Source organism: Salminus brasiliensis, chromosome 2 (assembly GCF_030463535.1).
Source record: "Salminus brasiliensis chromosome 2, fSalBra1.hap2, whole genome shotgun sequence".
Lineage (NCBI taxonomy): Eukaryota > Metazoa > Chordata > Actinopteri > Characiformes > Bryconidae > Salminus > Salminus brasiliensis.
In genome coordinates this window covers 45,236,549-45,258,057 of record NC_132879.1, presented here as the reverse complement: position 1 = coordinate 45,258,057, position 21,509 = coordinate 45,236,549, and the positions used below count along the sequence as shown (strand labels likewise).

General features: G+C 44.3%; 1 protein-coding gene across 1 annotated transcript in view; it reads right to left on the bottom strand.

Moving 5' to 3' along the window:
- plxna4 (plexin A4) overlaps positions 1-21,509 on the bottom strand; it is a 317,535-nt gene that overhangs the window by 75,918 nt on the left and 220,108 nt on the right. Inside the window, exons 7-10 of the mRNA XM_072672908.1 lie at positions 18,206-18,359; positions 13,105-13,204; positions 12,907-13,021; positions 22-222 (exon numbers count right to left, since the gene is read on the bottom strand). Coding sequence (XP_072529009.1) covers positions 22-222; positions 12,907-13,021; positions 13,105-13,204; positions 18,206-18,359 — 570 coding nt within the window. The remainder of the gene's footprint in view (positions 1-21; positions 223-12,906; positions 13,022-13,104; positions 13,205-18,205; positions 18,360-21,509) is intronic.

Sequence of the window (21,509 nt, the reverse complement as noted above, 5' to 3'; positions counted from 1 at the left end):
CACACACACACACACACTTACTGATGTATTCTGGCACTGTACGCTGGAGCTGTTGAAGCGTAGGGCAGGGACTCTCTGCTCCACGCCCTGGATGGTGAGCACACACTCGTAGCCTCGCTGGCCCGACTGTGGCTGGGGTAGGTTCTTGGCCCGCAGGGTGATGGGCTTCACCACATTCACCGGTACCAGGATGCGGTCAGCAGGCAGCAGCTGAGGACACTCCTGCAAGAGGGGAAGAGGGTTGCTGGATCAGAAGCGGTACAACGAAATAGGCAGCAAGGCTAATAAAATGACTAAAGTTCTTGCGGGAATGTGTTTGAGATTCAGATTGGAATTCAAACCTGCAGAAAGACCCAACTTCAGGAGGAATGCTCAGTGAGCCACTGATCTGTATATTTGTGTATGTACAGCACAGGTACAGGATAGTGCTCCATCTGTCGATTTGATGAGGGTTAGGTGTTGACACAGAATAAAAGTGCGGTCTCATGAGGGTCTAGCAGGTCCAAGCTAGAGATCCCTGCCTTAAAATATAAACGGGAAACCAATGTTTCTGTTCTGACCTCTATTGTAGGTCACCGGGTTCTACTGGAGGATGAACACAACCTATTATAAAGGCACCAACACACAGAGCCCTTTTCGAGTAAAGTTCACCTTTCAGGTTCACCTTTGTTAAAGTCTACTGTCGTGTACGGTACTTCGGTTATCTAGCACTGAGACTTATTATTATTACGCTTTAAAAATTCCTTCCTGGAAGTCTTTTTTCTCAACTTCTCAACTCTTTCCTGGACCAAGCTGAAGATAAGGCCGTATTGGAGATAGCATTCAGGTCTGTTCTTCCTTGTTCACATAATAACACCTGTCTGAAGTTCATTAAACATGGCGGGGTTCTCTGAGGGAGACCGTCTGGTTTGCATATAAAAAGCCTTGTAGTGGCTTAAAAAAAAGCCATTATAGATAATTTAGGGTGGCAGATGTGTTCGCTGAGGCACTTCTACAGACTGTATACTGCAGCAGACTGAATGTCATTCGCAGACACCAGCTGCCTTATGGAAGCTATGAGAGAAATACAGTGTCTGTGCATGAGGAGAAAAGAAACGAACCTTTCCGATAACCTTGCTCGCACACAAACACATGCACACGTACACACTCACACACCCACAAACTGTCACCTAAATCCATAATGTAAGGGGATAAACACGGTGAGTCAGCCAAGCATACAGAATCAGTCTCATCATCTTTCATTGTGACAGGTGCGCAGAGGGGTTTAGATTTCACTCACACCTCTTCAGCGTTTTAATCACAGCTCTCCTAGATTACTCTCACAAACACACACACACACACACACACACACACACACATATACTTATTCACATCTTTGCATATGCATAGCAACACACCCTATAATGAGCGATGACTGACCACCATATTAGCATCAGTCTCTAAATGCGTGGTTGATGAACTATGGAAGCTGCACAGAATCATAACAGTCAGCACTAGTACTTATCTCCCTCTTTATTACAGTTGGATAAAAGCAGGAGCAGCTCCCCTGTAATAAAATCCCACTGACAGGTAAACAACCAGTAGTAGATTAGCATCACAATACCCTATTATTATAGTACTCTTGACCATAAACATAGGCTACTAGCAACCCAGAGGTAACTACATGAATAAGAAACATGGCGGTTTCAAAATGTGTATTACATTCTTCTCCTTCACATGGAAGGAGCCCTACAAGCGCTCTGGTAAGATATCAGCGGGCAAGTCTTTGACGCCAGGTTTTAACTGCAGATGGGACACGAACTGCACCAAAAGATGTGTTGCAACTGGATGTGTAGTTGGTTAAGGAGCAGTTTTTCTGTTTGCGTTGTTCCAGTCTTTAACTGTGTAGAAGAAACGCTCAGAAGAAATGAACATCTAGCGGCAAAAAGTCTACAGAGGACTCCTGTCACAACTAAATTGACTCAAATCCAACATTACTGTAACGAAGCAAAAACTACAAAACCTTCATCTATGCCTAAACCTAATCTTAACCTACACTTCAATCTTCACCTAAACCTAATCTTAACCTAATCTTAACCTACACCTAAACCTAATCTTAACCTATACCTTAACCTACACCTAAACCTAATCTTAACCTACACCTAAACCTAATCTTAACCTATACCTTAACCTACACCTAAACCTAATCTTAACCTACACCTCAATCTTCACCTAAACCTAATAATAACCCCTAACCTACACCTAAACCTAATCTTAACCTACACCTTAACCTACACCTAAACCTAATCTTAACCTACACCTCAATCTTCACCTAAACCTAATAATAACCCTTAACCTACACCTAAACCTAATCTTAACCTATACCTTAACCTACACCTAATCTTAACCTACACCTCAATCTTCAACTAAACTTAATAATAACCCTTAACCTACACCTAAACCTAATCTTAACCTATACCTTAACCTACACCTAAACCTAATCTTAACCTATACCTTAATCTACACCTAAATCTAATCTTAACCTACACCTTAATCTACACCTAAACCTAATCTTAACCTACACCTCAATCTAGACCTAAACCTAATCTTAACCTACACCTTAATCTACACTTTAATCCACCTCAAGGTTTAATATGTGCATTCTGAGATGCTATTCTGCTCATCACAACCTTATAGACTGCTTATCTGAGCCTTTCTGTTACCCAAACCAGTCTGGTCATGACCTTAACAAGGCATTTCCATCTGCAGAACTGCCACAAACTGGATGTTTTCCTTCATTATGCCATTCCACTCTAGAAACTAAAAAAATATAGCAGAATAGCAGTCCTAGAATTCCTCCAACCAGCCAGTCTGACTCCAACAATCATGCCACGCTCAAAACCATACTCAAGACCACATCATTTACCCCATTCAACAACACCCTCAGCCGCTGGCTTGTATCTGCATGACTGTACGCATTTCACTGCTGCCACACGATTGGCTGATTAGATGACTGTATAAAAGAGCAGGCGTACAGGTAAACAGTGAAGTCAGATCCTGCCTTTAGTCTTTTGTGCTCTTTCATGTTCTCTAGACCCCTCACCCTCTATTACACCTAGGAGCTTCTCCACAAGTTTATCTCGAGCTGTCTCAATTTCCCCCATTTTTTTTTTTGGACTCAAGGATGCTTTGAGCAGAATTACCATGACTGTGTGAACATGGCTGGTGATTCTCTCCATTTCTGGCAAGCGCATTATCTCCTGCTTTCCAATTGCTACTCTACACAGCATGTCTGCAATTACAGCGCACGATGCTTTCCCAGGTTTGTGAGACAGTTCAGAAGTGTATCTTAGCTGCCACTTCATCATCCCCTGGATATGCGTCATGTCATCCGGGTGCTTTTGGCTTAGGGTGATAAGAGGCTTATGATCGGTATGCATTTCACTGTGTGCTAAGGCAGAGCTTTAAAACTTTGTTGCATCTAAATACAAGGCCCAAGCACTCTCCTGTCAGTTATACATACCCATAATCTGTTTACACAGACATACTCATAGCTGTTTCTAGGGGTTTTCTATATAACCTGATTGGGATGACTGGCACAGTACCTTTAAATCAGTTGTTCTGTTCAAGACAAAGAAAAAGATGGCTGCGATTGTCAGTTACATGATTGCACCTTCTCTCTTAAATGCATACCAGGTGCAAGTAATTGTTAGCCCTATTAGCATTTCTTCGAAGCAGTATAACAAGGGCAGTTATATCGCACTGGTCCTTTCACAAGTAAGTTCAGGCTACATGCCATGGTCCCCTCAGAGAGAGTTCCTTTTCTGTAACTTCTGCACCATTTAAGGTGTCATTTTCGGGATGCTCTGTATGTTGTGGGAAGACCAATTAGTAGACAGTTTTGATGAATCAGTATAAATAAAGCTGATTGTTGCATCACTTTTGAAGCCAAATGTTCGTTTGTAAATTCTCCTTTTGTAGAATTCATGATGTGTATAATTTATACCTTATATGACACTGCACATCCTACGATGTGACTACTGCGCATGTACACATTGTGATGATGATGCTGAATCATTATATTGTGCAGCACTAACTCAGACTACCATACCATACCTTCCCCCATTTTCAACATACGATTAGGTTCCTCTGTCTTTCTGTTTCAACACCTCATTACACTCCCTTGTAATGAGTGATAACCAGTCACCACGTTGGTATAAGGTCTTTTATTCAGTCACAACATCTGCATAGTCAATGAACTAAGTAAGCCCCAAAGGATTCTAGTACTTATAACTAATAGTTTTAGTTCCCACACACACACATACACACACTCCCACACAGAGGCTGCATTAAAATTCATGACATTAAAACATGCAAAAACACAACAATGCACCCACCCACATACATAATTGTCCTAAAATGTGCACATACACACACTGTACGTCTCATCTCTCCGCCGTTCGTCTCTTCACAGCCCATGGAGAATTTAGGTAATCAGAAAGGGCTTAGCACTCGACAATTTCTCTGCTTTCTCTGAGCGATGCTTCTCAACCCTTCGCTCCCCAATCCAGCACAGTTCTGGTCACTAAATCCTTATTTATAACCCCCGCTATCTCCCTAAAGCAATGCTTAGGTCAACGATGCTGCTAATGATGAATTAAAGCTAGTTGGAGCCAGTTAGCATTATGCAAATAAGACCCTGCTAACAGGCCCCTGCTAGCAGGTATTTCTTTTTAGCCACGTTCTTAGCGTGTTCGGGTGGAACTGCTGCTTTCGCAGCACTCCAGCATAGTAGCCCGAGGACTACTCAGCGCACAGTGGCTCTCCTGGGCCAAAACAAACACCTTCTCATATAATTCTCTCCTGGATTTCATCTCGGGATTTATTGCTGCATTATGCTGATATAATGTGTACGTGTTTATTGCTGTTGGTCGAGGTGATGAAGCACGAGTAGAACTGAACACTGTCCCTGTCAACCTCCATCATCAACCCCCTTCCCCAGCAGTCTGCCTAATACGTAATATCTCCCCGCTTTGGGGACGGGGTCCTCCTGGCCCTTCATCCTCCCTCTCCTTATTGACGGATGCGCCCGGCTGGCAGCTTTATGTGGGCAAGTGATTGACGCCAAGCATAACAACAGAATAATTGAAGGCTGGAAGGCTCTAATATGGAGTCTTCAGAGACGCTGTTCTGCAAGAGCTGGTTTTGTCAGGCCAGGTTATTAAGTCTTTACTGGCAGGGAGAGGAAAGAGAAAGGAAAAAAAAAAGGGGGGGGGGGGTAGGGTAGAGGAAGAGGAAAGGAAACAAGGGTCTGAGCATGGAAGGTTTTTGCATTGTGTCTGTTTAGCATTAAGGTCAGTGGCGTTGTGCGTCTACCTGACTACAGTTCACATTAATTAATTATTACTTCATTTATTTCATTGCTGTAGGGCACAAGAAATACTACTTCATGTTCAAGGCTGCTACTCTATGACAGAAGGTTTAGAATAAGCATGAGGTAAGAGTGTAGCTTACGGGCACTAAGAAGGTATTAAGAAAATGAAGAGAAATTATAAAGAATTCTTAATATTAACCCTTCTAAATTAAGGGCTTGTATGTGGGCTGACATTTCTGTATTAATCATATAGTAGTTACCAAACATAAGTATTAATAATTCAATAATTCAAAATGAATAAATAATAATTCAAAAATATTGTAATCCTTAAATAGAGCAACCCTGCTGGCAGTTGGGCTTGTGCAGAGAATTAATGGCAATTCGTGGAAGAAGCATCTAGAAATTTTTGAAGGATTTTTTTTCACTGTTTCTTTTGACGCAGAGGTTTAAAATTATACTGGATGCAATAAAACATATTATATGTGTCTTATTTCAGTATAACTGAATAATAACTGACCAAACACTGTTGAATTAAATATTGTTGTTATTAAATTAAAAAAAATCTTTTAATTAAGGTTTGCCTTTCCTTCTAAATCTGTGTGTTTGTCTTCCATGGAGTGATAAGTGTAAAGCCCTATTCGCATGGGACTAGTTTTACATGGGGAGGTGGAGTGATGTCATTTGACTACAGGACGTCTGTCAAATTTATTAGCAATTCACATCGCTAAAATCTTGGCATAAATGACGGGGGGATGGGAGTGGCTACTCAGTATACTGCCCTCACCTCCAAAAATACATGATGATAACCCATGATAACTTCCTGTAAAATATTTATTGCAAACCAAAATATATGAATATGTAATGAATTCCAAAGAATATTGAACGGAATAGGAACATATAAAACGCAAATATGAAACCTGAATATATAAACTAATATAAGAGACTACTGAATACAATCTGAATATATAAACTGAAAATATGAGAATATTGAATGAAGCCTCAATGTATATATAGTGAAGCCTGGTGGAGGACAAGAAGGTGCTGCAAGGAACTGGGTTCTTCAAAGGCCAAGTCAGTGGGAGTTGTCTCTGTGGCTGACCCTGTCATGGGGCCATTGGTGAGGTGACTGGAGGACGCGGGATGGTCTGATCGTATGATGATATTTCGTCCACCTAAGCTAAAGAAATTGAGCGGTTGGAGTAGACACAGGGCACATTCTTGCTGTGTGAAGAAGCTTTATGCAGGTAGCAGAGCTGTGCCAACTGATGATCCCTGCTCCCCATTGACGGCAGGCACAGATCACCAAAACCTGTACTGACTGTTTTGGGTGGTGGGCCAGGCTGATGTAGAGTATATACCAACCTTAAATGGTGTAAAGGTTTATATAAATACAACAATATTAATACAATTTAATTAATAATATTATTCCATCCACAGTTTCTCAGATGTGGCTTCCAGTGACTCTGGAGCAGATAAACATGAACCTATTGTCACCATGCCTAATGCTAGTGTAGCATTGAGCAAGTAAAAGCTGTTCACAGATAGTCTCACCATAACCAGCCAACAAGAGACCACCACTCCAACCAACCACTCACTGCTAGAATGAACCTTATCTGGATTCACCATCAGACAACGCCCCCCTGCCTCAGGCTCTGTGTAGAGACACTAAAGCTGCCCAGTGACTTATCCCAGCCAGAACTGATTACCACTGCCCTGCGGCAAAACCTTACTGGAAACCCAGCTAATAAATAACTGAGGGACGGTCATGCGACGTTCTGCGCGGCCGAGAGATTCATGCCATGAAGCCGATGCTTCTCTCCGAGCCCCTGATGTATGTGAAATATGACATGGAGTGCTCAAGGCTGGTCATAAAAGGGAAGAAGATGATGCTGCGCTTGATTAAAAAAAGAAGAAGATGATAGAACTCAGAGGTTTTAGAGAAGAAGTGTGTGTTTGCACTGGAGGTCTTTACTGAGGGGGGACCTGACAGGGGAGGGGGGGGCAGCTGATGCATATTCAGGTTTGGCTGGGAACTGGAAGAAGGTGGAATGATTAAGGCGATAATCACTGAACATCTTTACTGCGGCACAGAAAGCACAAGGATGATGGTAAAAAAAAGGCCAGAACCTCCTCAAACAACAAGCAGCTTTATTTGGATGAAGCTCTGCAGATGCCCTGATGATTATTACAAACCCAGCTCTGGAAATGCTTCATTACAATAAAAAACAGAGGGAGCGGGAGGCGTGAGAGACTGCACAGTGATTGCGAGAGAGTGTGTGAGAAAGAAAAGAGTGAAAGAGAGAGAGAGAATGGATAGAGAAAAAGGGGTAAATGGTGAAAGAGGGCAAAAAGGAGAGAGTCATAGAAAACAGACTGAGAGAGAGAGATATATAACGAGAAAGAGAGAGACAGAGTGAGGGATAGAGAATGAAAACAAAAGAGCGAGAGAAACAGAGAAAGAAAGAGAGACGGAGAGAGAGATTGAGAGAGATAGAGCATGCAAGAGACAGAGAGTAGGAAAAGCCCTGGCACACTGAGTAAGGCTGGCACAGATGGGCAGATCCATAATTAGAGGGTGAGTCTGTGTGTGTGTGAGATGGCTGTGTCTGATAGAGGCAGTAGAGGAATCACTTGCTTTCTCTCTCCATCTCCAGTGGGTGCTAACTAACAGTGTGTCATACAGTCTCTGAAACTGCACAAGCAAGTCTATTTGAGATTCATAACAACTCAATGCAGTTGATTTAGGCCTGCAGTTTGCTTGATGCTAACTAGTGGATGCTAAATGCTACCATTACTTGTTAGCTACATTAGCCTCATCTATGGGGTAGGGCGAATGCTGTGCAAGATCTGATTTTTAACCATAGCTTTAACACCCTCCAGCCTTCCTCCTTCTCTTCTGCCTGTTTTCATCCTCAACCCACCCTAACCACCCCGTCGCGCTGTCCTCAATAATGTTTTAACGATTTCTCTGCTTTTCTAGTGCAGCCCTGAGGGAGAGGGGGTGGTTATGTCATTCACAAATCGGGCCCAAAGTCTCCCTCCTCTACACTATCTGCCATTCTATCTCATAGACCTGCTGCCAATTACGGCTGCAAATTAACATCTTAATAAGATGAGAGGCAGTCCAGCACATCGATCCATCGGCCCGTTCCCCCATCTCTCTCATCTTTCTCTCTCACCTTGCTCACTCTCTCTCTTTTTACCTTTCCTTCCCTTTCTCTATCTCTCTCCACACAGCTCCTTCTACCCGGCAGTTCATTTATTTATTTATCAGCTACACTGAACATTAATCAACCCAAAGGTAAATGTGCCAGTGTTAGCCAACTGGCTAATTTTCAATTGTATCCCCTGAGGCTTGCGGTAGCACGCCAGAAACAGTTCAAACAAACAAACGGCGTGTTCCAAACAGACCGACTAAAATTTTAACACACATAAAGCACTACAGGCCAGATAGGGACACGCTGCAGTCATCTGCATGCAGCCAGGTCACATAGCAGTAAAAAAAGTAGTGAAGAAGTGCAAACGTCATGTTCACACTCTCAACGAGCCATGAGCCACTGCTTTAAACTACAGTAAGTGTCCAAGCATCTGTAGACGCTGGGTTAAGAGACACCTATTGCTGGCATAGGAATTCAATGTCCATAGAAAAGCATTGCCAAAAAGACGTGACGCTCTGGAGCAGCTGTACATCACCAGAAACTCACCATGCACAATGACAAACATCATGTAGAGAGGTGTAAAGCCCCTCAGCATTGGCCTGGCTGTGAAGCGATGGTGGAGCTTCATTCAATACCTTTGGGATATGGGAGTTGGAGTGACAACTGTGATCCAGAGAATACTTTTGCGGCTGAGTGCAATTAAATCTTTACAGCAATGCAGCACATCCTTTAATTCTTGTGGCATCACAAGAACAATAAATAAACAACCTTAATGTTGATCTTGGGGGCCTGCATATAAAGCTGATTCCCTCTTTGCGGCTCTAACAGCAGGTTTAAATACTTTTATTCACTATGTGCCCCAGCACTCAATGACCTTACTCAATAATACCACTCACAGTTGATGGTGGAATATCTAGGAGGGAAGAAATTTCACAAACTGACTTTTTTCAATGGTGAATTCTATTACAGTACCATGCTGGAATTTAGAGAGCTCTTAAGAACTACCCATTCTTTCACTGATGTATGTAAAGGTAGACTGAATGGCTAGGTGCTTGATGGCAATGAGACACCTGAATTTAATGATTAAGAGGTGAGTCCCAATACTTAGACATTCAACACTTGAAAAAGGGATTGCCCCCTTGCGTTCAATATCTACTTACACCTTAGCAATGACTGCAACCAAATTCTGTATATTGCTATATTGCTAATTCTGTATATTGTATTCTGTGTATGCGCTGAAGTTGAAGATGTAGCGCAGTTGGGTCATGCAACAAGACACTAACCCAAAGCACAGAAGTAGGTCTACCTATGGAATTCAGTCCAGAGTGTTATCAGCTTTTGAAAGGGAGGGAATAATCACTTTTTCACAGAAGAAGATATCTTGTCATTCAGTGTTTTAAATGTGCACAAATTTAGTAACTCAGACACTCAGCAACACCAGTTAAACCAGTTGCACATGTGTTCTTCTGGTTACCCATAATGAGATCATGCTTGGGAAGAATACATTGACATTAGATATTAGGCTGTATCTCTACGTGTGTGAGCACTTGAAATAAACATTGGCGCTATCTTGTTTCCGACTCATCAGACAAGTCAAATTCTGACCTATGAATGACTGACTGCTGATGCTGAATGCAACATAAAGCCTGCTGCTGGTGTAGGAAATGAGTAGCAAGGGTAGTGTATCTCTCTCTCCATTAAACTCTCTCTCTCTCTCCCCTCCAAGCCCCTAAGGGGAACAGCGGGCTCGGTGTCTGGCCCAAGCAGATGTGTTATTTAGTCATGGCGTGTTGCGCCAGAGGCTAGCTAAGAGAGACGCAGGCGCAACTCGCCACGGCCGTATTAACTCAGCGAGGCTGGGTAGGGAGGCCAGAGCGCTGGGGGTTTAAACCCTGTATCCAGCAATGCTACAGACCGTCTGCATGACCAGCTTTCATTATTGCTCCTTTCTTGGACATCGGCGAAAAAAAGAGCTGTCTGGATAGAGAAAGACTGACAGAAGTAGATTAGAAGAAATGAGAGGGGGAGAAAAAAAAAAACCTAGCTAATGAAACTTCTAAATTATTTTCTGCCTTGGCTGTGCCTAACTCTCTTTTAATTAAACTGAAGTCGCAGTCTTGGCACGGGCAAGCAGTCTAAATACCACCAAATGGGAAGATATAGGCGGAGGGCATTAGTGGTGTGCTGACATACTTTATTGCATATTTAAATGTAAAGGAGGCAAACTACTTGGAGCGACGAGCTGGCTTCTGGAGCAGGAACAGGGCAGTGATGCACTGGCACGTACGGTTTGCCATCGGTGCTTGGACCCCCGACTGAGTGTATGTGCCTTAGCACAGATATGAGAACGCGTGCGCACGCGCGTGTGTGTTTGAGGCCCTCCTCACTTCATCGAACGTTCAAAAAGCATGAACGGATTACCCTGGATCTCTTCCTGCCCCTCTAAAAAATCCTTTAATTGGAACAAAGCGCAGTGATTCATCCGCAGAGGGTCAGAGAGAAGGGCCATCTCATTTATCTGAGCAAAGTTGACTCGTCATTGTCTTCGCACAGATTTTTTAGAGGTAAACATTCAAACTCATTAAGACGGAAGGAGCGAGTCTGCTCGCAGAATCTGAACACCCCCCACCGACCCCTCGGTACCGGGGGTTAATGAAATCCAAATTAAACTCATTAGCCAGACGAAACACCTGCCTTAAAACAACAGTCAAACAAAAACATGCGGAGGGAATGTCATTAAAATGTGCTAATGCTCCGTTCCCTGCTTTTGTGAGCCAGTCGTTAGGCACACAATATCAAAAACCTAATATTAACATGGTCAATATTGACCGTGTGAGCAAGTTGATAATTAGAAAAGCAAATTCGGACTGACACGTAGCTCCCACCGAGAGATGCTAATACATGCTGAGCATTAGTGACCAAACATGCCATCGTATGACTAAAACCCTCAGCACCCAGGGAGCCAGGACACCTTTACGTGGCATTACATGTATCAAAGCAAAGCTCACAGGAAGCACAAAAGGGAATAGACAGAGCCTGAGCGGTAGACTAAAGCATGAAAGAAATCAAATGTAGGTGAACACACCTATCAATGTAAGGGTTATCAGCATTTTTGAGAAATAGTGCACACATGAAAACTATGAAACATCTACTTTTGAGACCTTGCATATAGGCCACTGTAAAAACTTTGCCCATAACTTGTGCAGAGTGCTTGAACCCCGACGATTGCCACTAGCATTGTAATTTGTAGAAGGATGCTGCACTCTACTTGTGAAAGGCACTGTGAAAAGCACTGAAAGGCCACAGTGCTTGTGTCTGTGCAGTGAACACACACATACACTCACACACTAGGGAACTTGGAGCACACATGCCCGGAGCCACGGCCTAAAGGTTAGAGAGGCGGCCTTGCGATCCCCTGTACTGACAGGACGCAACTGAGGTGCCCTTGAGTAAGGCACCTAACCCCTAACTGCTCCCTGGGCTGCCCACCGTTCTGGGCATGTTAATGGATTTTACTGAAGGGCAACACATTTGCATGTGTGACATATGGATGCAATAACCATAAAAACACCAACAATTATTTGTATTTGCCTTGAAGCAGCTTCATATTCTGTCAGGCAACTTCAGGAAGTCCTGAAGAAGTTCCACATCTACTGAGACCTGACTGGTTGCTAGAAATGATTTGTTGGACTTTTAGAATTAAAGTTAGAAATTTTCCAAATGCTTGTCCTCGTGGAGATCTGTTCATTCTGGAAACTGAGCTGTTTTTGGAGCTTAGCTTGCATGTATTGAACTGTATCTTCTGAAACCATAACAATGTTTATGTACTACTCCAAACTCCTGTAGTTCAAAAAGTGAGTTTTCCATTTCCATACACTGGCCCTTTAATATTCTCAAAACTATGCATTCAATGAGGCGTCCAAACTTTTCAAGCACTGTAGCTTCAATACAACAGGACGTGACTGCTCAGCCCTTCAGGGATAGCTCCAGCTCCTCCTCTTCTCTGCCGAATCACGCCCTGACCTGCTCTTCTCCCTCTTTAAAGGCAGCTGGGAGGGCGTCTGGCTCGAGTAAGTAGCTCTGAATACCCGCGGCAGCCTTTTAATTAATCTGATGGGTCTGGGGCGAGGCGCTTCAAGGCAAGAAAAAATATTGATAATTCAGCCGCATCAACCCGTCAGAAGGGGGTATTCAGAGGGAAATATGAGAGTTTAATGAAAATCAAGGCTTCAACTCGGAACTGCCAGACATGAAGGAGGAGCCGTGCTAAAACTCAGTTTAACTGTTAACCGGGGGGCTGAGTCGTGTCCGGGATGATGAACCAACCAATCAGAGCGCAGCAGTCCTGACAGCCAATCGTATTTGGCCGTGTGGAAGTGACAAACCAGAACTTACCTCAGGCTGCTTTACACGGCCTTCTTGGAAGGAACAGCTGCGTGGATCGTGGGTGCAGGTGTGACGGTACTTGCACCAGTGACATTGGTATGGGCTTCCAACACAGGAAAGACACCTGACAGAGAGAAAGAACGTAGTAAGGTGGTTTTGATTACAGGCGATTAAACATTAGATGTGGCCTAATTAGAAGATACTTACGATTTATGGACACTACAGTTGTAGAAGACGAAGCTAGTGTTGGCGAAAGCCAGGCCCGTCTCTTTAGACTTGAGGTAGAGCTGCACAATCTGGTGGTCACCTGGAAAGCACAGAAACATTTGCATGTTAGGAGAAGCACATGAATAATGGAGTCCATTAGAGAAATTACAAACAGGATGTTATCCACTCACAGTCACTCCACAGACACTACCTACAGTATAGTTCCACTATATAGGACTGACATTCCAGCCTGTAGTCAATGTAGTTGATTTTTCAGCCACCATCTAGTACTCTATTCACCACTGTGACTTCAGAACTGCTGTTCGTCAGATATCATTTGTGTGGTGGCCCATTCCTAGCACAGTGTTGTTTGGGGCTGTACATGTCGGTGCAAAGGTAATAGGGGTTTGTCACCCAGAAATATCCAGTCAAGAGCAGGTTAGTGGTCAGAATATGACCACTGAGCTCCTACTGAGCATGAAGGTGATCAAAAGACAACTATCAAGACATTTGTTGGCCACCAAGATTTTATTTTTTGATAGTAGATGGTGGAAATGAACACTAAACTGAAAAACTCTGGGTGGCCACTAATAACCTTACTTGATTAACTGGCACGCATATTTTGGTCAGAAATGTAAATAGCCTAGCCTATAAAATACAGCCAGGCTGTATTGGGTGGAACGTGAGCTAGGTGTGTTTCTGGTGGGCATGGTCTCTAAGTGGGTTTGAACATACTTTGTTACTGTGACCCAGCTAGGCTTCTCAAATGGGACCATTGTTTCAGCTACATGGTTTCCCATCTAGGCCCTATGTACTATGTACTAACCCACATGGGGGCCATGTTTAACCCCTCCTGGTTCAATCACTAACCTTGGTGGGCATTCACATTTGGGGCCAACATGGAACTCAAAGACAAAACTTTCTGGTTCCAAGTTGGGCTACCCACACAGGTCCCACATGGACATGCTAGCAGGGTGAAATTGGGTCAGGCTAGTCCATAACTGGATGTCAGTGAACATCCAGCACAGGTTTCCAACTCTGGCCCTGGTGTGCTGCTGTGCATGCTTGTGATGTGCTTGTTAATCAAGTGACTAATTGGTTCAAATGTGTTGCGAGTGGGAAAACGTATGTGCTAAAATGTGCAGAGCAGGGGGTACTCCAGGACCAGTGTTGAGCATCAATAGACTCTAATTCAAATTGTTCAGCAACAGTACGGGAGGTTAGGTTCACGCGCAGGACATACTCTGCCACACAAAGAGTTTTCACCCCTGTCTGCCGAATGCAAAATGTCCGTGTCCATCAGAAAGTCTTTCAAAGTCCCTTTAAAAAGGAAGATTATGGAAAAAGAGAGTGGGAGAGAGCGAGAAGGGGAGAGGAACCTGTACATGTTGATGAATATGTGGCACAAAAGGATTTTCTGTGTCCTTTTGTCGGGCGCTAATGAAGGAGCTCATGTTTAATTCAACAAGCCGGACGTCGACGTCTCCCCTCTCAGAGGAAGAGTGCGCACCTCTCTTTGTCACCCTCTCTCGTTTTCTGCCTTTATCTCTGTCTCTTGTTCGCTCCAACTCTGTCCCACCTCTTCTTTAGCACTCTGTTCTCCCTCCCTCTCTTTCTCCTCGCCCCCCTTTCTGCCTCAGTCTTCCTGACAAAGAGGGAATCATTCATCAATCACCGGAAAGTGTGCCTGACAATGAATCTGTCCTAATTAGTCCACCTAAATGTTACCTTGATGGCTGGTATCACTGGAATTTGTGTGTGTGTGTGTGTGTGTGTGTACACGCCACCTGACACATCCTGGAGAGTGATCTCCTCTTAATGAGTCACACAGGACACATATGGTTACCATGACGCTAAGGAGAAGAGAAGAAGATATGGAACAAGAGACGAGCTAAAAAATAACCTTCTTCTTCGTCGTCCCCAGACTTGCATGAGCGGGTGTTTGCCTTTGTTCAGAGTACTGAAATTCCCAACTTAGGTAAGAGTAGCTTATTACACTCTAGAGTCATGATAATTAACCTGAGCACAAATAAGTAAGTGTATTAATAAATACAGTGACTCCATTAGGACTACATATGTACACACTGAAAACCTACTAATTAAACTGAGTGGCATTCAGCTAACATGTGTCTTACAGACAACAGATTCTCATCGTTTCACTGTGATTTACTGGCTACATAACACTGCTTTCTATTTATCTTGGAAGTCCGATTTTAAGGCTCGGAATGATGCCACGTTCCAGTGAAACATTTGCAATAATTCAGAATATAATCAACAGTTAGCTAAAAACTTTAAAGTTTACCACAAATGGTTTGACAGTCCTTTACCAGTGTTTTATGGCAACTATAAATCTAATTTAGCTGAGATACATATTTACTAAAAATGAGCTTGATTTGAAGTGTATTTGCTATGGTCCATTAAAAAAATTCTATTATATATATATATATATATATATATATATATATATATATATATATATATATATATATATATATATATATATATATAACAAATAATAATAGACATGGGTTGTAATTTCATACCCTCCAACTCTGCATGTAGGTGTGCATGTGTGTTTGCGTTAGGCCTCACTAAGCTAAGCTTTTCAGGATCGCTGGACCCCGGCAGATTGGCCAAACCTGTAATTTCACGGCAGCCCGACTGCCTTTCACTCGTCTCCAGGGACTTATACCTGTCATTATTCATACAGACCCTCACACATCCACCCATACACACATCCAAGTGCAACAGGTCCTGTCCAGCCGCTGCCCATCGCTTTAATGCACAGCTTATACCCGCAGTATGAACAGCACTGAACTGACTCTCTATCAGGGCACTACCGCTGCTTTAGCAAGGTCTCCTTCCCTTTGGGGGAAAATTAAACCCATTCAATCAGACCCACTGAATGACGGTTTTCAGTATGGAGACCTGGGGACAGAATGAACATCTGTCTTTGTACTTGAGTGCTTCTTCTTCTCATCTCTTGCCTCGTACAGCATAAACGTGAGGAGGTATTCCCTTGTTGCAGCTGAAGTGTGGCGTCTTCATTATCGCCACGTTGCGACGTTTTGGTATGATGAAAAATTGCCCAGCTCAAGACAGCTGCCCAGATGTGAGCGCTTTTCAATTATCTGGAGGTTAACCAACCACGGCGGCGAACAAGAGAGCGATAGAAAGAGTCTGTTTGTCCTTTCTCTTTCTTATCTCGCACAATAAACGCTGCCAATGACTGCTTCTTGGAGCAAACAACTGCAGCTGAGGAGTACAGTGAGAGAGAGAGGGGGGGGGTTGAAGCAGGAGAGACATAAAGAGGAGGAAAACAAGAGAAGAAAGAGAAAGAGAGAGAGAGAGAGAGAGAGAGAGAGAGAGAGAGAGAGGGGACATGAAGAAGGAGAAGGAGAAGTAAGGGAGAGAGACAGACAGATATAAATAGAGGAGGGGCACAATGAAGAGAAATGAGAGAGAGAGAAAAGTGAGGGAAAGAGAGAAAGGAGAAGCGAAGGAAAGAGACATAAAGAGGAGGACAGTGAGAGAGACAAAGAGACAGAGAGGAATGGAATAAGAGAAAGGGAAAAAGAACAGAGTGAGGAAATTAGGGAGATCAAGAAAGGGGACGTGAGAGGAGAGAGAGAGAGATAAAGAGAGAGAGAGTGAAAAGGAGCATTGTGAAAACAAGAAGTGATGGACAGAGAATCGGGAAGTGAGAGAAAGAGAGAGAAAGAGGGGTGAAGAAAGGTCAAAGAGGGACAGATGAGGTAGCGGTAAGTCACGGTGAGAAGAGAAATAACTGAGGAACAGAGGGAGAGAGGTATGTGAAAGGAGAAAGTAGTAAGAGAGAGAGAGAGAAAAAAGGGGCGTGAATGACAGAAAAGGCAATAAGGGAGCCCAAGAAATGGAGAGAGAAAGATTGAGCGAGAGAAAGAAGAGCGAGAGAGAGAGAGAGAGAGAGAGAGAGAAAAGAGAAGTGAGGAAAATAGAAAGAGGGGGTCAAGGAAGGTCAAAGAGAGACAGATGAGAACAGCAACTGACAGAGAGGAGAGAAATAACTGAGGAACAGAGAGAGCAAGAGAGAGAGAGAGAGATAGAGAGAGAGAGAGAGAGAGAGAGAGAGAGAGAGAGAGAGAGAGAGAGAGAATGAAAAGAGAGAGAAAAGGCAAGTGAGGGAAAGAGAAACAGTGGGTCAAGCAAGGTCAAAGAAAGATAGATGAGGTAACGGTAACAGACAGAGAGAAATAACTGGTAGAGAGGGAGACTGTGGAGAGGATGGAGATGGAAGGGAAATGCCAATCTAGCAGATGATTATTCACTCAATTACAAAACACATCCTGCGGCACCAAGTCAACAGCTGCAGGCAAGATAATGAGAAACAAAAAGAGCATGAGAGCGTCCGTCTCTGCTCTAGGGTCTCTCTCACTCTGGGTTTCTGTCTTTCTCTCTCTCTCTCGCGCTCCCTCTCTCTCTGTTGCGCATGATGCAAATGCAACGTCTCTGAGGAGTGTGGGGCACATGGTCCCATCCAGCCGTTCCAATTACTGTGCCGTGTGAGTAAGTGGGAGACACAGGCAGGGTTAAATTGGTTGGCTTCGAGGGCCTTTTGCTTGCTGTGTGTTTATCTGGGTTGAGGTAGAGCTCTGCAGACACCGAGCTCGCTCAACAACAGCGCCAGCGCGCCCTACCATTTTCTCTCACCGCTGATGTAATTGCACCAATTATCAGTATTTTCCTGAGCTGCGTGGCAAGTCATTTCTTGACGGAGCTCCGGAAAGCACTAATATTAGACTCCTTGATACATAGTGTTTTACGCTGTGCCATTCGACACACCATCATCAGCGCCATGTGATAGCAGAAGCATCGTGGAGCTGCGGTGCTATTTCTTGGAAAGTGTTTCTAAGACTGGGTGTACCAGTGAAAAACGTTGACCATCCAAAAGTGTCAACCAGTCCCTCTGCAGTCCCAATTTCAGGAACCAAAGCCTCTCGTTTATCTGAACCGCACTGCTCTTTATGACTGCTCACTTGATTATAAATGTTGTTGACTTCATCTGTCATTAGTGCTAATTTTATGGCTGATCAGTGTATAAGGATAGTGTGTGTGCGCACACCTTGGTCTACGACAATGCGTGGCACCTCCTTCTCGGCCGGGGAGCTGCAGGTGATGCGGTTTCCTTCCACCAGCCCGTCCATCTCAGCCAGGTCCTCAAAGGTGCAGTTCACACCGGCGGAGAGTTCTGGAACGTTGTGAGCCTCCAGGACGAGCTGGGAGAGAGGACGGACAGGGACAGTTAAAGACAGCAATGAACAATAACCGTGCAATCGATAAGGCTTAGTACAACAGTTCCAACAATTTGTCCAGATCATGTCATTTTACTTATATAGCAATTTTGTCCCTGGTCCAGAAATAGGTGTTTTAGGCCCCCAATGAGAAACCCAAGTGAGCTTAAACTACCTGTTACCCCAGTCCTGACTCGACCTCTGTTGTTCTGTAAGTTCCAGCTCAGTTCGACCAGTGCTAACCCAGCCACCGCCTCTTTTCGAACTGCCACTGATCCGGCATTGCAGTGTAGCTGACATGTCCTCAGCTCCACCGCACCAGCTAACAGCTGCCTCTGCCGGCCACCATTGCTTTAAGAGTGATGAGAGGGGAGAGCACCATCTACCCACCTGGAGAGACCATGGCCAATTTTGGCTCTCTTGGACTCCGGGAGCTGATGGCAAAGCAGCAGGGCTGTGTATTTGAACTCGCGTGTGAGGGTGTTTTAGGCAACGCTATTTGTCCAGTAAACTCAATCATCCTTGGGCAAAATCCTAGTGGAAGCTGCAGATGCGGTAAGGTTTGCTGTGTGCTTTGTATTCTGAGCACGACCTGACTGACAAACAAACGAAAAACTGGACATTTCTAACTTTCAGCTCCAGCTCAGACGCCCAAGAATCCAAATAAATACGCCAACCGCTTAGATAAATATCTGAGTCTGACCGTCTGCCCCTGATACAAAGGAGCCAGCGAAGCAGCAGGTCACACACACACACACATACACTGGCCATCTCTACAGCAGGGAAATGACCAGCACTATCAAGAGCCTTCACCCGGCCATCTGTAGGCCCACCCTGACTTTAATATGATTCATTGGACACAGAAGGGGCGGCTGAAGGATAGAAAGCATGAGGAGGAGATAGAGAGAAGACTGATGATGTCATTTCTCCTCAGCTTTTATCTGCATTCATTTTTGCTTCCTCTCTCTCCCTCACTTTTCTCTCTCTCTCTGTCTCTCCCTGTTACTCTCGCTCTCACTTTTTCTCTTTCTCTACGTCTTCTCACTCTCCTCTCTCTCCTCCCCTATATCTTCTCTCCATTCTCTCCCTCTGTATATCCCCCTTTCTTTCTACCCCTCCCTCTCCCTTTCTGGCCTCTCTCTCTCTCTTCTCTCTTATCCCCTCCTTCTATTTTACCCCTTTCTCTCTTTCCCTCTCTTTTAATCTATTTTTGTCCTCTCTCTGTCTCTCCCCCTGTCTTTCTGTCTATCTATTTTCTTCCCTTCCTTCCTTCTCTCTCTCTCTCTTTCATATCCCCTCTCTCTATTTTACCCACTTCCTCTCTCTCCCTCTCTTTTTGCCCTCTCTCTTATCTAGTTCTCTCTCTATCTTCTCTCTCATCCATTTTACCCACTCACTCGTTCCCCCTTTTCTCTTTTTGACTTCTCTATTCTCTCTCTTTGTCTCTCGCCCATCTCTTTCTATGCCTCCCTCTTATTTCTTCTCCCCATTTTCTCTCTCTCAACACTATCTCTCTCCGATCCCCTCTATCTCTCTTTTACTTATTCACTCCCTCTCTCTCTCTTTCTATTGCTCTTTCTCTTCTTCTTCTCTATCTGCCCTCTCCATGTTCTCACTTTCTCTTTCTCTCTTCCATCTTTCTTTCTCTCTCACTCTCTCTCTCTCTCTCTATCTCTCTCTTTTCTACATACACAAACTCCTCCGTTTCGACGAGCTGTAAATGCCTGTATAAACGACTGTTGGTTTTCTTGAGCTCTTTCTCTTATTTCTCAGCAGCGGGCGTTTTTTGTGCACGGAACCGACGGCCAGAACTCACACAGCGATCTCCCCACTCCTGTTGTAGTTTGCCAGCTGAACGGCAGGCTTTTAGAGGCTGCCTAATCCACGCTGAGGGAGTTCAGTTTAACGAGTCCAACCCAATAAGCGCAACAACCACCGCCCTACAACCCCCTCCTCCCCACACACCCCCATAGGAAAATGATAGTTACAAGCTTCTAAGGCACAGTGGCTGCGGGCCGAGGCCTGTCCCGCTACATGTTTCAGTGGCATGCTTGTTTGGTAGACTATCACTAAACACACATCAAAAACACAACAATGGCCTTGCACTTACATCCATTCCCCTAGCTTTACGGTCATTCCCAGACTTAACATGCTCTCTGAAAAGTAACAGACTACTCGCTGACCACTATAATACAGCTCCACTGTATTCTGCATGTGTACGATTACAGACCATAGTCCATCTATTGATGCACAATTTATTAACTGCTCAATCATCATTGGTCTGTGTCTGATCACAAGACCACTGCTGACGGACCTCTCAATATTCGTATGGCAGATCATTCTCAACTCTTGACAGTGTTGCTAATATGATGGTGGCATGGTACAACGTGGTGCTGGTACGAGTGTACCCAAGACAGCTGTGCCGCTGCTTTTTTGTAATGAGGCACAATACCAGGGCAGCCAATCTGAACTAGTCTCATTTACATACATGAGTCTTGAAGGCTGAGACACAGCATCAGAAAACAGGGCTCTCTGGATACAGGCACCTGGATAAAGGGCAAGAGGATGGCACAACGTCCACATGTACCATTAAAGTAGACATACAAGGTACAAGGCAGAGGTTTCTAATAAACATGCTTGTGAATGTGATGCACTGGTGCACGGCAAAAAGTTCAGCACTGTTAGCGCAGAGTAATGGTATTCAGTATTCAGCCAACAAGCCCCTCTTCACCAAGTGAAGGGGCGGGGAGGGGGGTCAGTAGAAGTGAATGAAAGAAAAAGCACCAAGTACACCCTGTTTTAAATAACACAGGCGTAAGCTCCTTTCTCTCCATGCTGAGAGTTTGTGTGATGTGGAGAAAAAGGCCGGAGCGCAGCAGCACTAGTCCTTCAGCCGCCCGAGCAGGTGAAGTAGGTCAACTCCGAATATCCATATTGATGGAAAGCGTCAGCCCTGCTAGGCCACAAAGCTTTCCATGTGTGATATGGGCTGTAACAGCGCTCACCCGCAGAACGGCTGACCCGCGCTGTTTTTATATTGCTGTTTAATGAGAGGAAAGACGCTTGCAAGCAGATACCGAACCCTCCCTCCTTTCTTTCTCCTTCTTTCTCGGTGCCTCGGTGCCTTTCTGTCTC